Below are 18605 nucleotides of genomic sequence, written 5' to 3' on the forward strand. Positions count from 1 at the left end.
CAAAGTGCTGGGATTACAGGCGTGAGCCACCACGCCCAGCCTGTAGTTGGGATTTTAAGCAAATTATTTAACAGCCTTATAACTGGGAATTCACCTAATTGATCTAATTGATCTCTGAATTTACTGTGGGTATTAAATAAAATAATATATACAATAGTAATTGAAATTTTAAAACTGTCAAGTGTTTACACCTACAATCAAAATGTAAATCAAATTCCAACTGTAGCCTTAATGGAAGAATGTCACATTTTCATCACCCGTTACATTCTCGACCATGAGTCCCATCCATCCCAGGAATCCTTACAGTTTTCTCACAGTGGCGCTGTGAAGGGCTATACGTTCTTACCTCTGATCTCCTGTCTCAGCTGCATCTCATATCTGGATTCTCTTCCCAACTGTAACATTCTCTCCCTTTCTCTACACCCTATTTTACCTACATTCCAAAAAGCTTCACTCTGCTCCAAGCAACACTCACACTTTTGCCCCAGGAAAGGTAGAGGTAAGTTTTTGGCACAATTCAACCATTTATGCTTTTATTCAGTTGTCCAAAAATATGTTTTGTGATGACAATATTCTGGATAAAGTTACTAAGGATATTTCCAGATTCAAGAATCTGACTTGTCGGATTCTGTTTGTGCATGTGTGTGTTTCTTTGAATGCTAACTCCCACTTTGTAGATGTAGCCCTAAATACTTCTCTTACAACACATAAAGTTTAATATTTAATATATTTCAGACATTTTTTAGTGTATCTTGGTCATTTTTGTAACCTTCACAAAAGCTGGAAACATCCCATAAAATTCTTAACTTTATCTGAGGCAGCATAATGTAGTCAGGGAAACAGTGTCACAGGTTTGGAATCATCAAGAGCTGGACTGAGAACCCAGTCCAGACCACTTATGAACAGCATAAACTTGAGCATGTTATGTTATGCCTCAGGGATTTGATTTACAAAGAAAATGGGAGTAATGGTTTCTATTTTATAAGATTACTGTAGGGATTCTAATATGTAATGGAGGCAAATCACTGTACACCAGTGTCTGACATAAAGTAGGTACCTAATAAATATCTGCTGAGCAAACGAAGTCCTTCCCAGTCATCTCATCACAAAACCTAATAGAGTGTTGAAGGCACTGAAAAGTCCATCAAACTGGAGGGGCCCTTACTAAAGTTCTAGTTTAGCAGTAGCTTAATAAAAACTTTCTATTTATGGATTGCCACTAGTTATTTCTACGAGTTTAATACATTTTTTTTAAAACTACATCGTCATTTGGAATAAAGGAAGTGTTTGATTTTATACTTTAATTTCTAGAACCATAGATTAGTTCAAATAACTCATTTCAGCCACTGTTTAAATCTCCTTTTTAATATCAGAAAGTATTTATGACTAAAAAAACAATGAAAAATTATCCTTTGTATGGTCCCTATACTTATCATGCTGAAGATTCAACTTTTTTCCATGTGAATGTTTTACTTCCACTTCTGGTCCGCCAGGTAAGAACAATGAGAAAAGTGACTAGGTAACTCTATAAGACCAGGACCCTGATCGCCTGATCCTTTTCATGAAAACTTTGATTGCTTTTCTTTATTTACTTGCCTCTTATCTCTGAGAACAAAGTTGGAAAGGGAATTATCCCTGTGCCCTCCCCAATCCCCCACCTTCATTCCGTTCTTCCAAAAGCTTATATGGAAAGTTTTCAGCCTATCCCTGGAGGATAAGTATTGCACATTTTGAGAAATGCTACTATGGATAAGCTTTGATTGAAAATTTCTGGATAAAACTTTTTCTTTAAAAATTTTCGTACTTTTTGTTTACTTGTCTCTAATATTATGTCCTACTCTTTGATTACTCTTTCAAATATTGAAAAATCTTGGCCAGGCATAATGGCTCACACCTGTAATCCCAGCACCTTGAGAAGCTGAGGTGAAAGAATTACTGGAGCCCAGGAGTTAGAGACCAGTCTGGGTAATACAGGGAGATCCTGTTTCTACAACAAATAGTTCCAGCTACTGGGGAGGCTGGGGAGGAGGTTAGAAGACCATTTGAGCCCAGGAGTTAGATCAGCCTAGGCAACAGAGCAAGACCCTGTCTCAAAAAAAAAAAATATATATATATATATGTGTGTGTGTGTGTATGCATGTGTGTGTATACACATACATATATATATGTCAGTTGGTGTGCCTGAATAGCAGTGACCAAAAAACACACTCTTGTTTATAGCGGTTTTGTGGTGACCACCTATTCCGGCCATGTGGAGATCTAATACGCCAGAAACTTCACTCCTGTTGTAGGTATGTTAGTTCTTGATTCTTCAGACAGATAAACAGCGACTCTGATGTTTCCTAATTATGAAAGAATCCTTCTATTTGAGTACTACTGGATAGTTAATAAAGAACACTAAAACAAAATCTAAAAGTAAAGAAGTTTGCAGTTTTAGTATCAATTTTAAAAACTAATAAAACTCCTACTACAGGCTGGGGGCAGTGGCTCATGCCTGTAATCCCAGCATTTTGAGAGGCTAAGGTGGGAGACCTTAGGACTCCCCAGGAGTTTGGGACCAGTCTGGGCAACATAGTGAGACCCTGTCTCTATTTTTTAATTAAAAAAAAAAAAAAAAAAAAAACTCCAACCACATATAAGATTCTGCGCCTATTACAACCATTTGAGCTCTTATTAGACTCCTAGATGACAGATAGCCTTCAATGAACAATGGCTAACACACTATTGAACTGTATTTTCCAAGCCTTGCTGAACATCAATTTCCAAATCTGTCAAATGGGAAAATGATAGAAGTTCAGGTTCTGTTGGAAGGGTGAAACACAAGCCTAGCAGACTCACACAGTGTGGTGCCTGATACAGAGTAGGTTCTCCTCCCTCCTTCCTTCTCTTTCTGCATATCTGTATGAAATAATACAGGATTAACTGACATTGTGCTTTGTAATAGCACTGCTATTACAGTAGCACCATTTTAATCTGTATTTTATTTTTGTGCGAATATTGACTGCATAGATATAATACAAATTGGGCATAGGTTGAGGGAGTGAATGGCTGGTAATCTTAAAGAGGATTGTAGAAAGATACATTTGATATATTGATTAAGCATACTTGAGATTTATCAACCTCAAATGGGCCCTCCTTACTGCTCTAAAGTCTTACTATGCCCCAAAATCTCAATCCTATGCCTTCCATTCATTGTTTCACACCTTCTATAAGGTCATCAAACTGCAACTCTCCCTTTTCTTCTTTCCTCTTAGCTGAATAGAAACCATCAGAGGGAAACTTTCTCATCTTCCCACCATCGTCTTCTTCTCTCATTACAGAATTTTTAAAAAAGCAGAATATCTTTTAAAACCCAATTTCTCAGCACGTACCCTATATCCCCATCCCTTCCTGCCTTCTCAGAAATGCTTTTCCATTCTTTATTCCTTTTCCTCTTACATCTTCATTTTCCTTTTTACTGTATTAGTTTCCAGATCAGTCAAATGTGCTCTGATGCCTTCCATCCAAGACAGTACCACACAAGCCAAAAACATTAACTGGGTTGAGCTTTCCTTATCTGAAATGCTTGGGACCAGAAGTGTTTCAGATTTCAGATTTTTTTGAATTTTGGAATGTTTTCATATACATAATGAGATATCTTGTGGATGAGAACCCAAGTCTAAATATGAAATTTTTTTTTTTTTTTTTTTTTTTTTTTTTTTTTTTTTTTGAGGCGGAGTCTCGCTCTGTTGCCCGGACTGGAGTGCAGTGGCCGGATCTCAGCTCACTGCAAGCTCCGCCTCCCGGGTTCCCGCCATTCTCCTGCCTCAGCCTCCCGAGTAGCTGGGACTACAGGCGCCCGCCATCTCGCCCGGCTAGTTTTTGTATTTTTAGTAGAGACGGGGTTTCACCCTGTTAGCCAGGATGGTCTCAATCTCCTGACCTCGTGATCCGCCCGTCTCGGCCTCCCAAAGTGCTGGGATTACAGGCTTGAGCCACCGCGCCCGGCCTAAATATGAAATTTATTTATTTCAAATATACCTTATAAACAGAACCTGAATATAACTTCATACAATATTTTAGATAATATTGTGCATGAAACAAAATTTGTATACACTGAAATTGATGTACATTGTGAAAAAAATTTGTGTACATTGAACTACTTTATTACCCTTTGTGGTGTGCTTGCATGGAGGAATCTGGACGTGCAAAGAAAACATATATTGCAGCTGACAGGGGCTGGGGGGGATGTGTTTTCTCCTTGTAGACACTGAATAAACTGTGTGTCATGCATGTGTGTTTTTACCATAACCCCTCACATGAGGCCAGGTGTGGCATTTTCCACTTGTGGTGTCATACTGACACTCAAACATTTCAGATTTTGGATTTCAGATTTTCCCAACAGGGATGCTCAATCTGTCCCAGCCCTCTCCAGCTACTGCCTTGTCTCCCTAAACCTTTACTGAGTCCAGTTTCATAAAGAGGTGACTACGCCATAATCTTCTTCATCTTCCATTTTATCCTAAACACACGAAATCCAGCTTCCAGTCTCAACATACTACAAAAACTGCCCTGGAGCCTGTATCCAGTAGTTTCTGTCCTGCAACATGCAATGGAAACATCTCAGTATTTCACTTGAACACTCAACAGCATTTGACAAAACTTACCACTCCCCCTTAAAATACTGTCTTTATCGATTTTCCTGACCCCACACTCTTCTGGCTTTCTGTCTACTCTTTGAGAGTTCCTTCTCAGTCTTCTTTGCCATCTTGGCTCCTTTTCTACGGATCCTCTGAGAGCAGAAATTACTCAGGGCATCATTCTGTAATCTTGTATCTTTTGCATTTTCCTGTGACTTGGCTTCTGAAAATATTTTCATGTGGAACGATCACAAATCAATATTTACATTCAAAACCGTAGTTTGAACTCCAGACTCACATTTGTGAACTTCACTCTTCTACTGAGATGTTTTATAGGAATCTGAAAATACGTTCTAACTCATCTCTCTACCTTCCTCCCAAATCCATGCTGAACTCTTCCTCCTTATGGGCTTTGCTATTTCCTCCATCTGAACACAGCTCTTCACCTCTTTACCTGGCTAATGCCTACTCTTCCTTTAGGTTTCCACTTAAATGTCACATATTTCAAAAGACCTTATTTGACTCTCCTAATGAAATTATACTATCTCATAGCACAAAATAGAACTTTAAATGGTCAAATGTACTCTCTATTTTCGTTCAGAGTACATGTGATGGTTTAAAGTTATATTTCAGCTTATGATCTTGTTGTGTGTTTATAGTTTCTCCCTTCTCTTGTTAGGCTAGAAGCATTTGAGTGAGCCATCTGCATTATTAATTTCCTCACCTCTTCAAATCTGCTCAAGGTTTGTTTTCTCAATGAGGCCTTTCCCGGCCTATACGGAATTACAACTCAACTCTCCCCTGAACTCCCATCTCTCTTATTTTGCTTTAGTTTCCCCCACCACTCCACCCCTCCCACAACACTTACAGACTTCTAACATTTCATATAATTTGCTGGCTTACATTTTTTCAACTTGTGCTTTTCTCCCCACCCAAGAATGTATGCTTTATAAAGATTTCTTGTCTGTTTTGTTCATTGATACATCCCAAATGCCTACTACATGATAGGAGTTCAGTAAATACTTGCCAAATGAATTGAGGGGCTGTGTCTGTTTTCTTCTCCACCACACTGCAAGCTAATCAATTTCTGTGGAATTAAATTTCAAGTAGCATAAAATCTAAGATGAAGGATGGAGCAGAACACTGCCTGCACAGTGGGATCGCATATGTTGTGAATGCATGAATGCTTCCAGGTGAAAAAGGTGTATTTAATTTGGAATCTACAAAGTGCTCGTCATCTTTTGTGTGTTTTTTAAGCACACAGTTAATCTTGTTTTTGCTTTCTTTCTCCACATGTTAAGAAGTTTTAAGAAACAATAATACAAATGTAAGCTGCATGAAAGACCATGTCCATATTTGTCCCTGGTGTAAGCTGATGTCTAAAGCCTTTTTCCTCGTACTTAGGAGGACCTTAATAAATACTTCAGGAATGAATGACTGACCTACTGAGTGAATCTGTGCCATCAAGGGAAGATGGCAGCACCGGCAGTGGTAGAAAAAGCCAGGACTCGGTCATCAAGGGGCCTGACCTCTATTCGTGGCTCTGCCCTCTGAGAATCTGGCAACTCTCCCGTGCCTATTTCTTCATCGTTGAGAGGGGGAAGCCAGGTGCTCCAGTTCAACTTCAGTAGATGATCTTCTAAAATGGAAGCCCCCTGAGGTCAGAGACCGAGTTTATCTTGTTCAATGATATGAAAACAAGATCTAGATTATTGTGTTTGACACACTGGGCCCTCAAGATTTTGTGGAATAGTCTCCAAAATTCTTTCCAACGCTAACATTTTACAGAAAAATAACAGGTCTCTTAAATAAATTGCTCTTTTTTCTAAAGAAACCTATACACAGATTATTATTATCTTGCAAATATGTTAGGGCAGGGTGAAAGGGGAGTACAAATGAAGAATAAACGACCGTTTCTTCCTACATTATTAATTTGGTTTGGTTACAGACACCGGTTTTACATTTTCACTATGAACTCTTGGGTTCTTTAGTCATATTTCTGTAAACATTTTTGGCGCTTTGTTTGAAACCTTTAACTCTGCGTGTGAGCACACCAGACTCCTGAGGAGCCACGCTTGTACTGTGCTGCTTCCCTACCAGTTCCAAGTTCTTGGCCTTCTTTCCCTGTCATTAAACAGTTTTGCAAGAAGAAGAAGAACCGTTTTCCATTTGCCAGTCCGTTCTTCCTCACCCATCCTCCGCCGGGACCCCCTTCCCCATAAAGTTCAAGAAATCCCCTGCTCGGACGACGCTAGTCGCTGGGGGAGGTTGGGGAAAGGGTGGCCCAGCCCTCAGCGGCCGCCGGCAGCGCCCCCAAGGAGCCTCCGCCTGCCACTTGCTTTCCAGCTACCTTAGAATGCGCTTGCGTATCAAAAAAAAAAAATCTTTCCTACCGTAAACTAGACACTCAGACCGCTCGTGAGGAGGGAACTTATGTGTTTACACTTTTTTTTTTTTTGCCCCAGAGCTGCTGCGGGAATTGATTGGCTCTCTCGCGCCTCTGACGCTAGGGCTGTCCCCCCGCCCCGCCCCGCCCCGCCCTCACCCCGCCCCCTCGCGCGGCCATCTGCTTCGCAGTCTGTCTCCCAGTCTCTCACTCTGCCCCTCTCCCCTCCACCACTCCCAGCCCCCGCCCCCTCCCTCCGTCACCCCCCAGCGCCGGCTCCGCCTCTTCCCCCTCCCCCGGCCCCGTGTTCCGAATCTTCCTTGGCCGTTGCCAGGGAGACCAGCCGATACCAGGCAAATAGGCGTACGAGAAAGAAAAGGGGGGAAAGCTACACGGCAGCCTGGTAACAAAGGAGCAATAAAAGCAGCCCCCAAATGGAGGGCGAAGGACGCGTCTGGGAGAAAATCCGAAAGCGAGCTAGCAGTCACCTCAATTTAAAATGGGAGGGGGATGCAGAGGAAGGGGCATGATTCACGTTGGGGGTGGGGGGGAATCAAGAGCCTTAAATGGGCTTTTGGGAATCGCCTGGATGGTGGTGTCGGATCAGCCCAGCTGGCTTTTCAAGTTGGAACTGCTAATACAAGGGATTCGCGTCCATTCTGGCGGCTGGGGTCGTGGACCAGGCCAGCGGGCTCTCTTAAGGGTAATAACACGTTTGTTGGCAAGATGCATTTCTACGGAAACGTCTTTACATCAGCTCTGGGGAATATGACCATGGTCGAATAATGCATCTGAAGGAACTGAACAGTGAGAAGACGAAGCTTCACGTAACAATGTTCAGCTTGGTGATTTTCAAAGCAACGCTTGAACAAAGAGTTATTGGCTTGAACCAACCGTCTTTTTCACTCAGAGTGTGACCTATTTCCCTACAGTGAGCAGAAAATAAAACTGTTTGAGAATTCAGAGCTAGCACCAGGAGAAATGAACTATTCCCTCGACTGCTTCTCACCTTCATAAGCGAAAGATTATTTCTTGCAGGATCACCAAATGTAAACGAGAAAAGGTGGTCTGATTTTGCCACGAGTGAAAACTTTGGGAAGAAAATGCTTATTAAGCTGTTTCCTTGGTTCCCCTCACCCCCCATACTTTAAGTCAGTGCCTTGTCTCTCACACACAAATAGCGTCTGGTACTTCGGTGGCAAGGAGTGCAGTGACAGATGGAGGTATCCTGTGTACCATTATAGAAGCTTTTCCTCTAACCCAAGTTAGACTTGGAGAGCTCAGGGATCTTGCTATCTCTCAACATGCAGAACATTTCTCCTTAGAACTGCAGTCCGGTTTAGAATGTCATCATTGCTGCCTCCCTTCCTTCCAGGAGCACATTCGCCTGCGTGCGCATTCACACACTCACACGTTCAAAAAGAGTCCATTCGATTCTGGCAGTAGGCTGAAAACGATCCATATTGACGCGAATAATATCCCAACCGTAAATATGGATTCGTCTACTTGAGGCTGTGTCTCATTTCACCACAGAGGAAAATTATGTCATTTCAAACAGTGATAAAATGCGAAGAGTTTCGATCTTCTGTAAATGGCTCTCACTTTGAATTGTGGAAAAAAACTATTACTAATTGGGAATAGCCAGAGAAGGGGGAATTTGTTGAGCGCCCAAGGCCAATCTGAAAATATTTTATTGCATGCCAATGTGGGAGAGGGAAGGGAGTGTGGCTTCGCTGTCTGCCGCTTTTGCATTTTCCACATCTGGCCTACAGACCTAATTCTAACTTGCGATCTCGCTTGATGAAATTCGATCTTCGTGGTTTAAATACCTTTCAATTTGGGACGATTTAACCATTGCAGCAGTTGAAGAAACCAACCCTGCGCTTTATCTGTAAAGCCAATATGGAAAAAGAAAGAAGGAAAGAAAGCATGCTGCAAACACACAAATCACGACCATTGTCTTCAACACTCGCATAAACACACATCCACATAAACACACGGAAAGATGGGGGAGGGGAGCGAGTGGAGAGAGAGACACACGGATATAAACCGACGAGAATCAATGCGAGTCAAGTTAACGCTTTCTCCGCCCCGATGCACAACTACCCCCCTCCCGCGTTAATTAATTCCAAACAAAGCAAGCAATCAAGAAATGCATTATTATTTTCAAGCAGAGAGAGGCGAGTGCCATGTATTTTTTAATTGATTTATTTATTTGGAGGACATTAATTCTCGGTCTGAGGCTGATTTTCAAACCGTTTGCAAAGCGCGGCTCCATTGTTCGCCAGGCGCGCAGACCCCGCCCCCTGCTTTGTGTGCGGCGCGCGGATTGGCCGATGCGCGCGGGGGCCGCGTCAGCGCCCGCGAGCCCATTCATCTGTGCACTTGGGCGTTGGACCCCGCATCTTATTAGCAACCAGGGAGATTTCTCCATTTTCCTCTTGTCTACAGTGCGGCTACAAATCTGGGATTTTTTTATTACTTCTTTTTTTTTCGAACTACACTTGGGCTCCTTTTTTTGTGCTCGACTTTTCCACCCTTTTTCCCTCCCTCCTGTGCTGCTGCTTTTTGATCTCTTCGACTAAAATTTTTTTATCCGGAGTGTATTTAATCGGTTCTGTTCTGTCTTCTCCACCACCCCCACCCCCCTCCCTCCGGTGTGTGTGCCGCTGCCGCTGTTGCCGCCGCCGCTGCTGCTGCTGCTCGCCCCGTCGTTACACCAACCCGAGGCTCTTTGTTTCCCCTCTTGGATCTGTTGAGTTTCTTTGTTGAAGAAGCCAGCATGGGTGCCCAGTTCTCCAAGACCGCAGCGAAGGGAGAAGCCGCCGCGGAGAGGCCCGGGGAGGCGGCTGTGGCCTCGTCGCCTTCCAAAGCGAACGGGCAGGTAAATTCTACCTGTGGTTGTGGTCATTTACGTGGTGTCTGTCTCTCCTTCCCTCCTGGTGGCTCCCAAGGCTCATTAGTGTAGAGGAGTGTGGCTGGATTCTAGTCTGAAAGTTGAATGGAATGGATAGCCTAAATTGTGTATTTTTTATAGCAGGGGTCTCCCCCCACCCCAAAGGAGTGGTTCCTTAGAATCCTGTAGAATTCTTGAGTAGACGGGAGGAAAGGAGTGATAAATCGTCTAAAATGGCGTGGTTTGGAGATTGGCAGAACGTGACTAGCTAGGTGCCCTCCTCCCCCGCCCCCAGCCAGGTTGCATTTGTGTTTGGGGGCACAATGGTGTTTGGGTGGCTCTCGGGTTTGTTGTCGAAGCGAGATTGTCTTCGAGATTTCTGAACTGGTGGTGTGATTGTGTGTGTGGGGTGGGGGAGTCGGGAAAGGGGGGCGCAATGGGGATGGTGGTGGAGAAAGGCGAGGAGGGAAGGGCTGTCTTATTGTATGCCGCGGCGGCGTTCCCTGGGTTCTTGGAAAGGTGGTTGGCTGGGGTTGGACAGAGGGCTTCGGTACCTTTTGATGGGGCTTTCCCACTGTCCTAAATCTTTATTCGTAGCTGTCTGTGGAATTACACACCCATTTGATTTTTAAATGGTATCTGTGGGGTGGGAACACTCGGGGGTCCTTTAAGAACCTTTCCAGATGGTCAAAAAGAGGCGGTTCGTGCGTTTGGGTCGGGATTGTTCTTGTGCGTGGCGCCTCGACCACCCGCGGGGGGCCGCCTGGCGCTGCCCGGACCCAGGCAGATAGCCACGGTTGGGTGGACCCAAGAGGTCGGCCATGGGTGGCTGCTTCGCAAACACTGGGCACCCACCACGCCTCTTTTCCTAGAGAAGAGATCGTGTCGCTTCGCCTGCTCTAACCTACTGGGGAAAGCGAAGTCTGCCAAGAGGCTTTAAACCCGTTAAAAATGCAAAATGAACCGCCGAGGAGCGCCCAGGCTTCGCAGAATCACAGGGGAAGGTGGGCGTGGAAGCAGAGGCGAGACCTCAGAAATAATGGGTTTCCCCCTGCCTTGTTGGTTTCGGACAGACCAAGAGGCCAGGAAGCCACCTGAGCTTTGTTTGCGGACTGCTGAGCTGCGCGATCCGGGCTCGGGGGCGCCTCGGCCTGCGGGCAGGGCCCGGCTGGGCAGGGCGGGGTGGCCCGGCGACTCCGCCCCTCCTCGCCTGCCTGCCCCAAGGGCGGCGCAGTGGAGGCACAGCGCCCCCTGCCGGTCCTAAGGCCCTGAGCGGGCGCAGGACCTCGGAGGGCCCCGTGCGGGGAGGGGCTCCTGGCTCGAGTGCTGTGGTCCCCCTGGGAATTCCTGGTATTTTTTTTTTTTTTTTTTCTTTGAAGAGGCCTTTATGTATTTAGGGCGAAAGAGGGATGTGAAACGTAGGCGCGGACCACTAGCTCTGGCTCTGTGCCTTCTTCCAAAGGGCGTTTGCTGTGTCAACTATTCCTTGGCACCTTTTTTCCCCTAAGCCCCCCATAAGGCGAGGGCTGGCATGGTTAGCCTTGGCTTGCTACGTTTCGGACTTCATCTTTAGAGCACTTGCTGAATGGCTGGGTGGTCACTGTTCTACTTGGGGGCTACAGTTGTGTTTTGGGAGAGGGGTTTCCAGGCAGCGGTGCCCATTTCCTCGTTCGTGGGGCTCTCGTCTGGGCATCCACCCGCGCCTCCCCGTAACGGCGGGGGTGGGGTCTCGATGGCCACAGGGGCCTTAGGGGGAAGCGGGTCCCTCCCGGTCCAGGGCTGGGGGCGGGAATGGCGGCGCCCCGGCCGCTTCAGTGACGCTCCCGCTTTCTCTGCCTCTTAGGAGAATGGCCACGTGAAGGTAAACGGCGACGCTTCGCCCGCGGCCGCCGAGTCGGGCGCCAAGGAGGAGCTGCAGGCCAACGGCAGCGCCCCGGCCGCCGACAAGGAGGAGCCCGCGGCGGCCGGGAGTGGGGCGGCGTCGCCCTCCGCAGCCGAGAAAGATGAGCCGGCCGCCGCCGCCCCCGAGGCTGGGGCCAGCCCGGTAGAGAAGGAGGCCCCCGCGGAGGGCGAGGGTGCCGAGCCCGGCTCGCCCACGGCCGCGGAGGGAGAGGCCGCATCGGCCACCTCCTCGACGTCTTCGCCCAAGGCCGAGGACGGGGCCACGCCCTCGCCCAGCAACGAGACCCCGAAAAAAAAAAAGAAGCGCTTTTCCTTCAAAAAGTCTTTCAAGCTGAGCGGCTTCTCCTTCAAGAAGAACAAGAAGGAGGCTGGAGAAGGCGGTGAGGCCGAGGCGCCCGCTGCCGAAGGCGGCAAGGACGAGGCCGCCGGGGGCGCCGCTGCGGCCGCCGCCGAGGCGGGCGCGGCCTCCGGGGAGCAGGCAGCGGCGCCGGGCGAGGAGGCGGCAGCTGGCGAGGAGGGGGCGGCGGGTGGCGACCCGCAGGAGGCCAAGCCCGAGGAGGCTGCTGTCGCGCCAGAGAAGCCACCCGCCAGCGACGAGACCAAGGCCGCCGAGGAGCCCAGCAAAGTAGAGGAGAAGAAGGCCGAGGAGGCCGGGGCCAGCGCCGCAGCCTGCGAGGCCCCCTCGGCCGCCGGGCCTGGCGCGCCCCCGGAGCAGGAGGCCGCCCCCGCAGAGGAGCCCGCGGTCGCCGCCGCCTCGTCAGCCTGCGCAGCCCCGTCACAGGAGGCCCAGCCCGAGTGCAGTCCAGAAGCCCCCCCGGCGGAGGCGGCAGAGTAAAAGAGCAAGCTTTTGTGAGATAATCGAAGAACTTTTCTCCCCTGTTTGTTTGTTGGAGTGGTGCCAGGTACTGGTTTTGGAGAACTTGTCTACAACCAGGGATTGATTTTAAAGATGTCTTTTTTTATTTTACTTTTTTTAAGCACCAAATTTTTTTTCTCCCCCCCCCACCCCCACAGATCCCATCTCAAATCATTCTGTTAACCACCATTCCAACAGGTGGAGGAGAGCTTAAACACCTTCTTCCTCTGCCTTGTTTCTCTTTTATTTTTTATTTTTTCGCATCAGTATTAATGTTTTTGCATACTTTGCATCTTTATTCAAAAATGTAAACTTTCTTTGTCAATCTATGGACATGCCCATATATGAAGGAGATGGGTGGGTCAAAAAGGGATATCAAATGAAGTGATAGGGGTCACAATGGGGAAATTGGAGTGGTGCATAACATTGCCAAAACAATGTGCCACTAGAAATGGTGTAAAGGCTGTCTTTTTTTTTTTTTTTTTTTAAAGAAAAGTTATTACCATGTATTTTGTGAGGCAGGTTTACAACACTACAAGTCTTGACTAAGAAGGAAAGGAAAAAAGAAAAAACACCAATACCCAGATTTAAAAAAAAAAAAAGATCATAGTCTTAGGAGTTCATTTAAACCATAGGAACTTTTCACTTATCTCATGTTAGCTGTACCAGTCAGTGATTAAGTAGAACTACAAGTTGTATAGGCTTTATTGTTTATTGCTGGTTTATGACCTTAATAAAGTGTAATTATGTATTACCAGCAGGGTGTTTTTAACTGTGACTATTGTATAAAAACAAATCTTGATATCCAGAAGCACATGAAGTTTGCAACTTTCCACCCTGCCCATTTTTGTAAAACTGCAGTCATCTTGGACCTTTTAAAACACAAATTTTAAACTCAACCAAGCTGTGATAAGTGGAATGGTTACTGTTTATACTGTGGTATGTTTTTGATTACAGCAGATAATGCTTTCTTTTCCAGTCGTCTTTGAGAATAAAGGAAAAAAAATCTTCAGATGCAATGGTTTTGTGTAGCATCTTGTCTATCATGTTTTGTAAATACTGGAGAAGCTTTGACCAATTTGACTTAGAGATGGAATGTAACTTTGCTTACAAAAATTGCTATTAAACTCCTGCTTAAGGTGTTCTAATTTTCTGTGAGCACACTAAAAGCGAAAAATAAATGTGAATAAAATGTACAAATTTGTTGTGTTTTTTTATGTTCTAATAATACTGAGACTTCTAGGTCTTAGGTTAATTTTTTGGAAGATCTTGCATGCTATCAAGAGTAAATTTTCTTGTGGTTCTTAATCTGAAGTTTTCAAGCTCTGAAATTCATAATCCGCAGTGTCAGATTACGTAGCGGAAGATCTTACAACATTCCATGTCAAATCTGTTACCATTTATTGGCATTTAGTTTTCATTTAAGAATTGAACGTAATTATTTTTATTGTAGTTATATAGCATGTCAGATTAAATCATTTAGAACAAAAGGGGTGTGAACCTAAGACTATTTAAATGTCTTATGAGAAAATTTCATAAAGCCATTTTCTTGTAATTCAGGTCCAGAAACAAATTTTAAACTGAGAGTCTATAGAATCCATAGTGCAGATGGGTCATGAAATGTGGCCAAATGTGTTTCAAAAATTGATGGTGTATTACCTGCTATTGTAATTGCTTAGTGCTTGGCTAATTTCCAAATTATTGCTTAATATGTTATACCTTAAGAAAACAGGTTTATGTAACAAAGTAATGGTGTTGAATGGATGATGTCAGTTCATGGGCCTTTAGCATAGTTTTAAGCGTTTTTGTTTTTTGTTTTTTGTTTTTTTTTGCAAGTGTGTTAGCATCTTGTTACTCAAAGGATAAGATAGACAATAATACTTCACTGAATATTAATAATCTTGACTAGTTTACCTCCTCTGCCCTTTACCACCCGGTAACTGGTTATCTTTTTCTTCACTGGACCCTAAACTGATTGAATTTTAAGATATGTATTAAAAACCATTATTTCATTTAATGCACATCTGTTTTGCTGTTTTTGAGCAGTGTGCAGTTTAGGGTTCATGATAAATCATTGAACCACATGTGTAACAACTGAATGCCAAATCTTAAACTCATTAGAAAAATAACAAATTAGCTTTTGACACACACTCTTAATTGGAATAATGGATCAAAAATAGTGGTTCATGACCTTACCAAACACCCTTGCTACTAATAAAATCAAATAACACTTAGAAGGGTGTATATTTTTAGTTAGGGTTTCTTGATCTTGGAGGATGTTTGAAAGTTAAAAATTGAATTTGGTAACCAAAGGACTGATTTATGAGCCTTTCGTATCTTAACCAACTTTTTCTTAGTTACCTAGATGGCCAAGTACAGTGCCTGGTGTGTAGTAGGACTCAGTAAAAAAGTAGATTTTTAAAAATAACTCCCAAAGTGAATAGTCAAAAATCCTGTGTAGCAAACTGTTATATATTGCTGAGTTTGTTCTTTTAACAGCTGGAATTTATTAAGATGCATTATTTTGATTTTATTCACTGCCTAAAACACTTTGGGTGGTATTGATGGAGTTGGTGGATTTTCCTCCAAGCGATTAAATGAAATTTGACGTATCTTTTCATCCAAAGTTTTGTACATCATGTTTTCTAACGGAAAAAAAAAATGTTAATATGGCTTTTTTGTATTACTAAAAATAGCTTTGAGATTAAGGAAAAATAAATAACTCTTGTACAGTTCAGTATTGTCTATTAAATCTGTATTGGCAGTATGTATAACGGCATTTGCTGTGGTTACAAAATACTTCCCCTGGGTTATAATAATCATTTGATCCAATTCCTATTGCTTGTAAAATAAAGTTTTACCAGTTGATATAATCAAGCCTGCTAAAATAGGATTTTTTTTTACAAATTTTATTTTAAAATGCAAATCTTTCTAGAGAAAATTTTAAAATCTTAGGTGTTAAAGGTAAGCATTCAGTTTAAGAGATTTAAATGATATGCTTGGCATTTTACTTAACGTATAAAATTATATCCATTGAAGGTGAGTTGTATGCCCCCAAGCCAATTAAAAATTTTAATGATAAAACTTGATAATATATTTGAGAAACAGTGCAATTTTTTATATGAATATAAACAATGTAACCTTGCAACTAAAGTTAAGGATTTGGGGTAAGGTACTTTTCACAGCCATATATATAAAAGTTTATTTATTTATTTGTAGGCAGGTGCCTTACTGTGTTGCCCAGGCTGGTCTTGAACTCTGGCCTCAAACGACCCTCCTGCCTCAGCCTCCCAAAGTTCTAGGATTACAGGTGTGAGCCACCATCCGTCCCTGGACATGCAGCCATATTTTTTAGATAGATGCTTGACTAGCAGTTGGTAGGGGAGCATAGTTTAATGTAGCCTCAGTCAAGTTTGAGAAATTTTAAAAGTATTTAAGTGAGAGATCTATTAGCTTTTAACTTCCCTTTAATCATTCACTGCAAATTGAGCATTTTTTTTTCCCCTCTCCACATCCTATGAAAGTAGTGTGCCACACAGGAATTTTAAAATGCTTTTATTCTGTAAATGTTCCAGTCCCAGTTGGGGATTCAAGTTCCAGCACTCTTTTTAAATTATACTCAAGAATGCTATTCTGAAAATGGAAAATAAATACTTTTAAAAGGTTAGGTGTGAATTTCAACAGCTTTAGGATTTCCTATATATTTTCAATATTTTTAAAGTATTCAATAGATATACGTGGGTGTAGTTGACTAAAACTGATAAGATTGTCATTTTTTCTATTTTTTCTTTATTCTAGTAATATGCCAGTCACTAATGAATTTATAAAAAGCAATCTTTTCAGTGTTACTTATTTACATATGTTCTTCATTTAAGTTGTAGGTAGGTGACACTGAGATCAATTTTTTGCCTGGAATTTATTCAACCCAAAAGATTTTCTGAAATTCCTCTTTCAGAGACATATGGAAATGTACTTATTATTTATAATTACGGCTCATATGTAAGAAAAAATGGTAATATGTAGTTTGATCTCTTTCTTACTTTGAGTGATAATGACTTACCGTAAGCCATACCTTTTCTCAAAAGATGAGGATTTGGCATCATTTAGAAAAACTGTCTTCTGGATAATAGGCATTTCTTGTTAAATTCTAAAAATACTTTGAATCTTAAAAGCATCAACTAAATGAATGAATAAACCTCTCAAGACCACTGTAAGGGAAGCCCCATATTTAGGTATATAAATTGTGTTTCATTCTTAGAAAATTCTTTATAGACTGATGTTGGAAATGTGAATGAAACATTTTTTTAAAAAAATTTTTGTTTATGAGACTTGAAATTTCAATGTTCAAAAATAAACTGTGTATCTCTTTATAGAATTCTGGGGTAATTGTGGTCTCAAACTCCACATTACAAAGTTAACGACCATCTAGTATCAAAATACGAACTTTTCTTTTTTTTTTTTTTTTTTTTTTTTGAGACAGGGTCTCACTCTGATTGCCCAGGCTGGAGTGCAGTTCACTGCAACCTCCTGGGTTCAAGCAATTCTTGTGCCCCAGCCTCCCTGATAGCTGGGATTACAGGCATGCACCACCATGCCCGGCTAATTTTTGTGTTCTTCGTAGAGAATGGGGTTTTGCCATGTTGGCCAGGCTGGTCTCAAACTCCTGGCCTCAAGCAATCCGCCTACCTCTGCCTCCCAAAATTCTGGGATTAGAGGCGTGAGCCACCGTGCCAAGACAAAATAGCATTCTTTGTAAGCATTTTGTTTCAGGTCCTTGATGGAGGCTAAATGAAGTTAAATACACAGTTAAGTGGCATAGTATGCCCCTGGAAATACAAGAAGGGAAAAAAAGTAAACCTTTTATAGCAATCAATTTAAATCTAAAGGATTTCATTTAAAGACTATAATGTTGAGAAAGCTAAACTAATGTTTGCATTGATTCTTTCTAATGCTTACTAATGTGCAGTGTTGAAGTGCATTCAAGGAACAAGATACTCAGCAATCCACTTCTACAGTATTTTGCTTTCTCTGTAACAGGGTACTCTCCCTCTCCCCTTTTTCCTCCAGCTCAGTCCTCCAAACAGGAAATCCCATCACCCTAAAATGGTTTCAAACTCCACAAAAAAAAGTACAAAAGTACTGCTTGAAGAAATGTTTGGAAGGATACTTCAACTATAAAAATAATTATTTTGAGATTCTATGTTGACCTTACTTAATACTTTTACAGGAGACAATCAAAATTAAGGATATGAAAAAGAGATCTAATTACAAGGAGTCTTGATAAAAACTTGACTCTCCAAAAAGCTATTTTTTTCCTATTTCAATGCCTTAAAATTATTTTAAAAACTGATGTTTTCATTATTTGGTTTCTTAGCAATTCTTAAAGATTACTTTGATGATTGTGGAAACTATCATTCAGGGATATAGATGATAAGCCAAACTGCAAAGTTTTTAATCCTGTAGGTTTTGAGCCACTGTTGTGCTGCCAAATAAGTATACTCATTTGATGATCATTTAAATCTACCTAATTAAACCTATATGGATTAATTGTACTAAAATGAAAATCTGGGTAAGATACAACTGAACCTGCCAAGAAATACAAGCAGTGGATGTTAATCATATTTTATGTTCCTGAAAAAGTAAAAAATTACTGATGCTGAAATACTCCTAACTACAATTCCTCCTCTCAGCATCAACTTTTAAGCAAAATGAAATATTTATCTTTGTCATAAAAGTTAACAGCTGCAAATATATAAGTATTGCAAAAATTTTTAGAAATATATATAAGCCCAGTTCTAGTGTTTTGATAAAATTGGAGCATAAGACTTTGTCTAGTGTTTGTAAATGAAATATGAGAGTATCTTTTTAAAATTATTTATTTTGTTTTGAAATAAAGTCTCACTCTATCACTCAGGCTGGAGTGCAGTGGTGCAATCATGGCTCACT

General features: G+C 42.5%; 1 protein-coding gene across 1 annotated transcript; it reads left to right on the plus strand.

The window, feature by feature from the left end:
* Positions 1-9325: 9325 nt before the first annotated feature.
* On the plus strand, positions 9326-15396 carry MARCKS (myristoylated alanine rich protein kinase C substrate). The gene is made up of 2 exons (XM_033234344.1): positions 9326-9889; positions 11745-15396. The coding sequence occupies exons 1-2, from the start codon at positions 9788-9790 to the stop codon at positions 12636-12638; spliced, it is 996 nt and encodes a 331-aa protein (XP_033090235.1). The 5' UTR covers positions 9326-9787; the 3' UTR covers positions 12639-15396.
* Positions 15397-18605: the final 3209 nt, after the last annotated feature.

This window comes from Trachypithecus francoisi, unplaced genomic scaffold, assembly GCF_009764315.1.
Source record: "Trachypithecus francoisi isolate TF-2019V2 unplaced genomic scaffold, Tfra_2.0 Lachesis_group15, whole genome shotgun sequence".
Taxonomy (NCBI): domain Eukaryota; kingdom Metazoa; phylum Chordata; class Mammalia; order Primates; family Cercopithecidae; genus Trachypithecus; species Trachypithecus francoisi.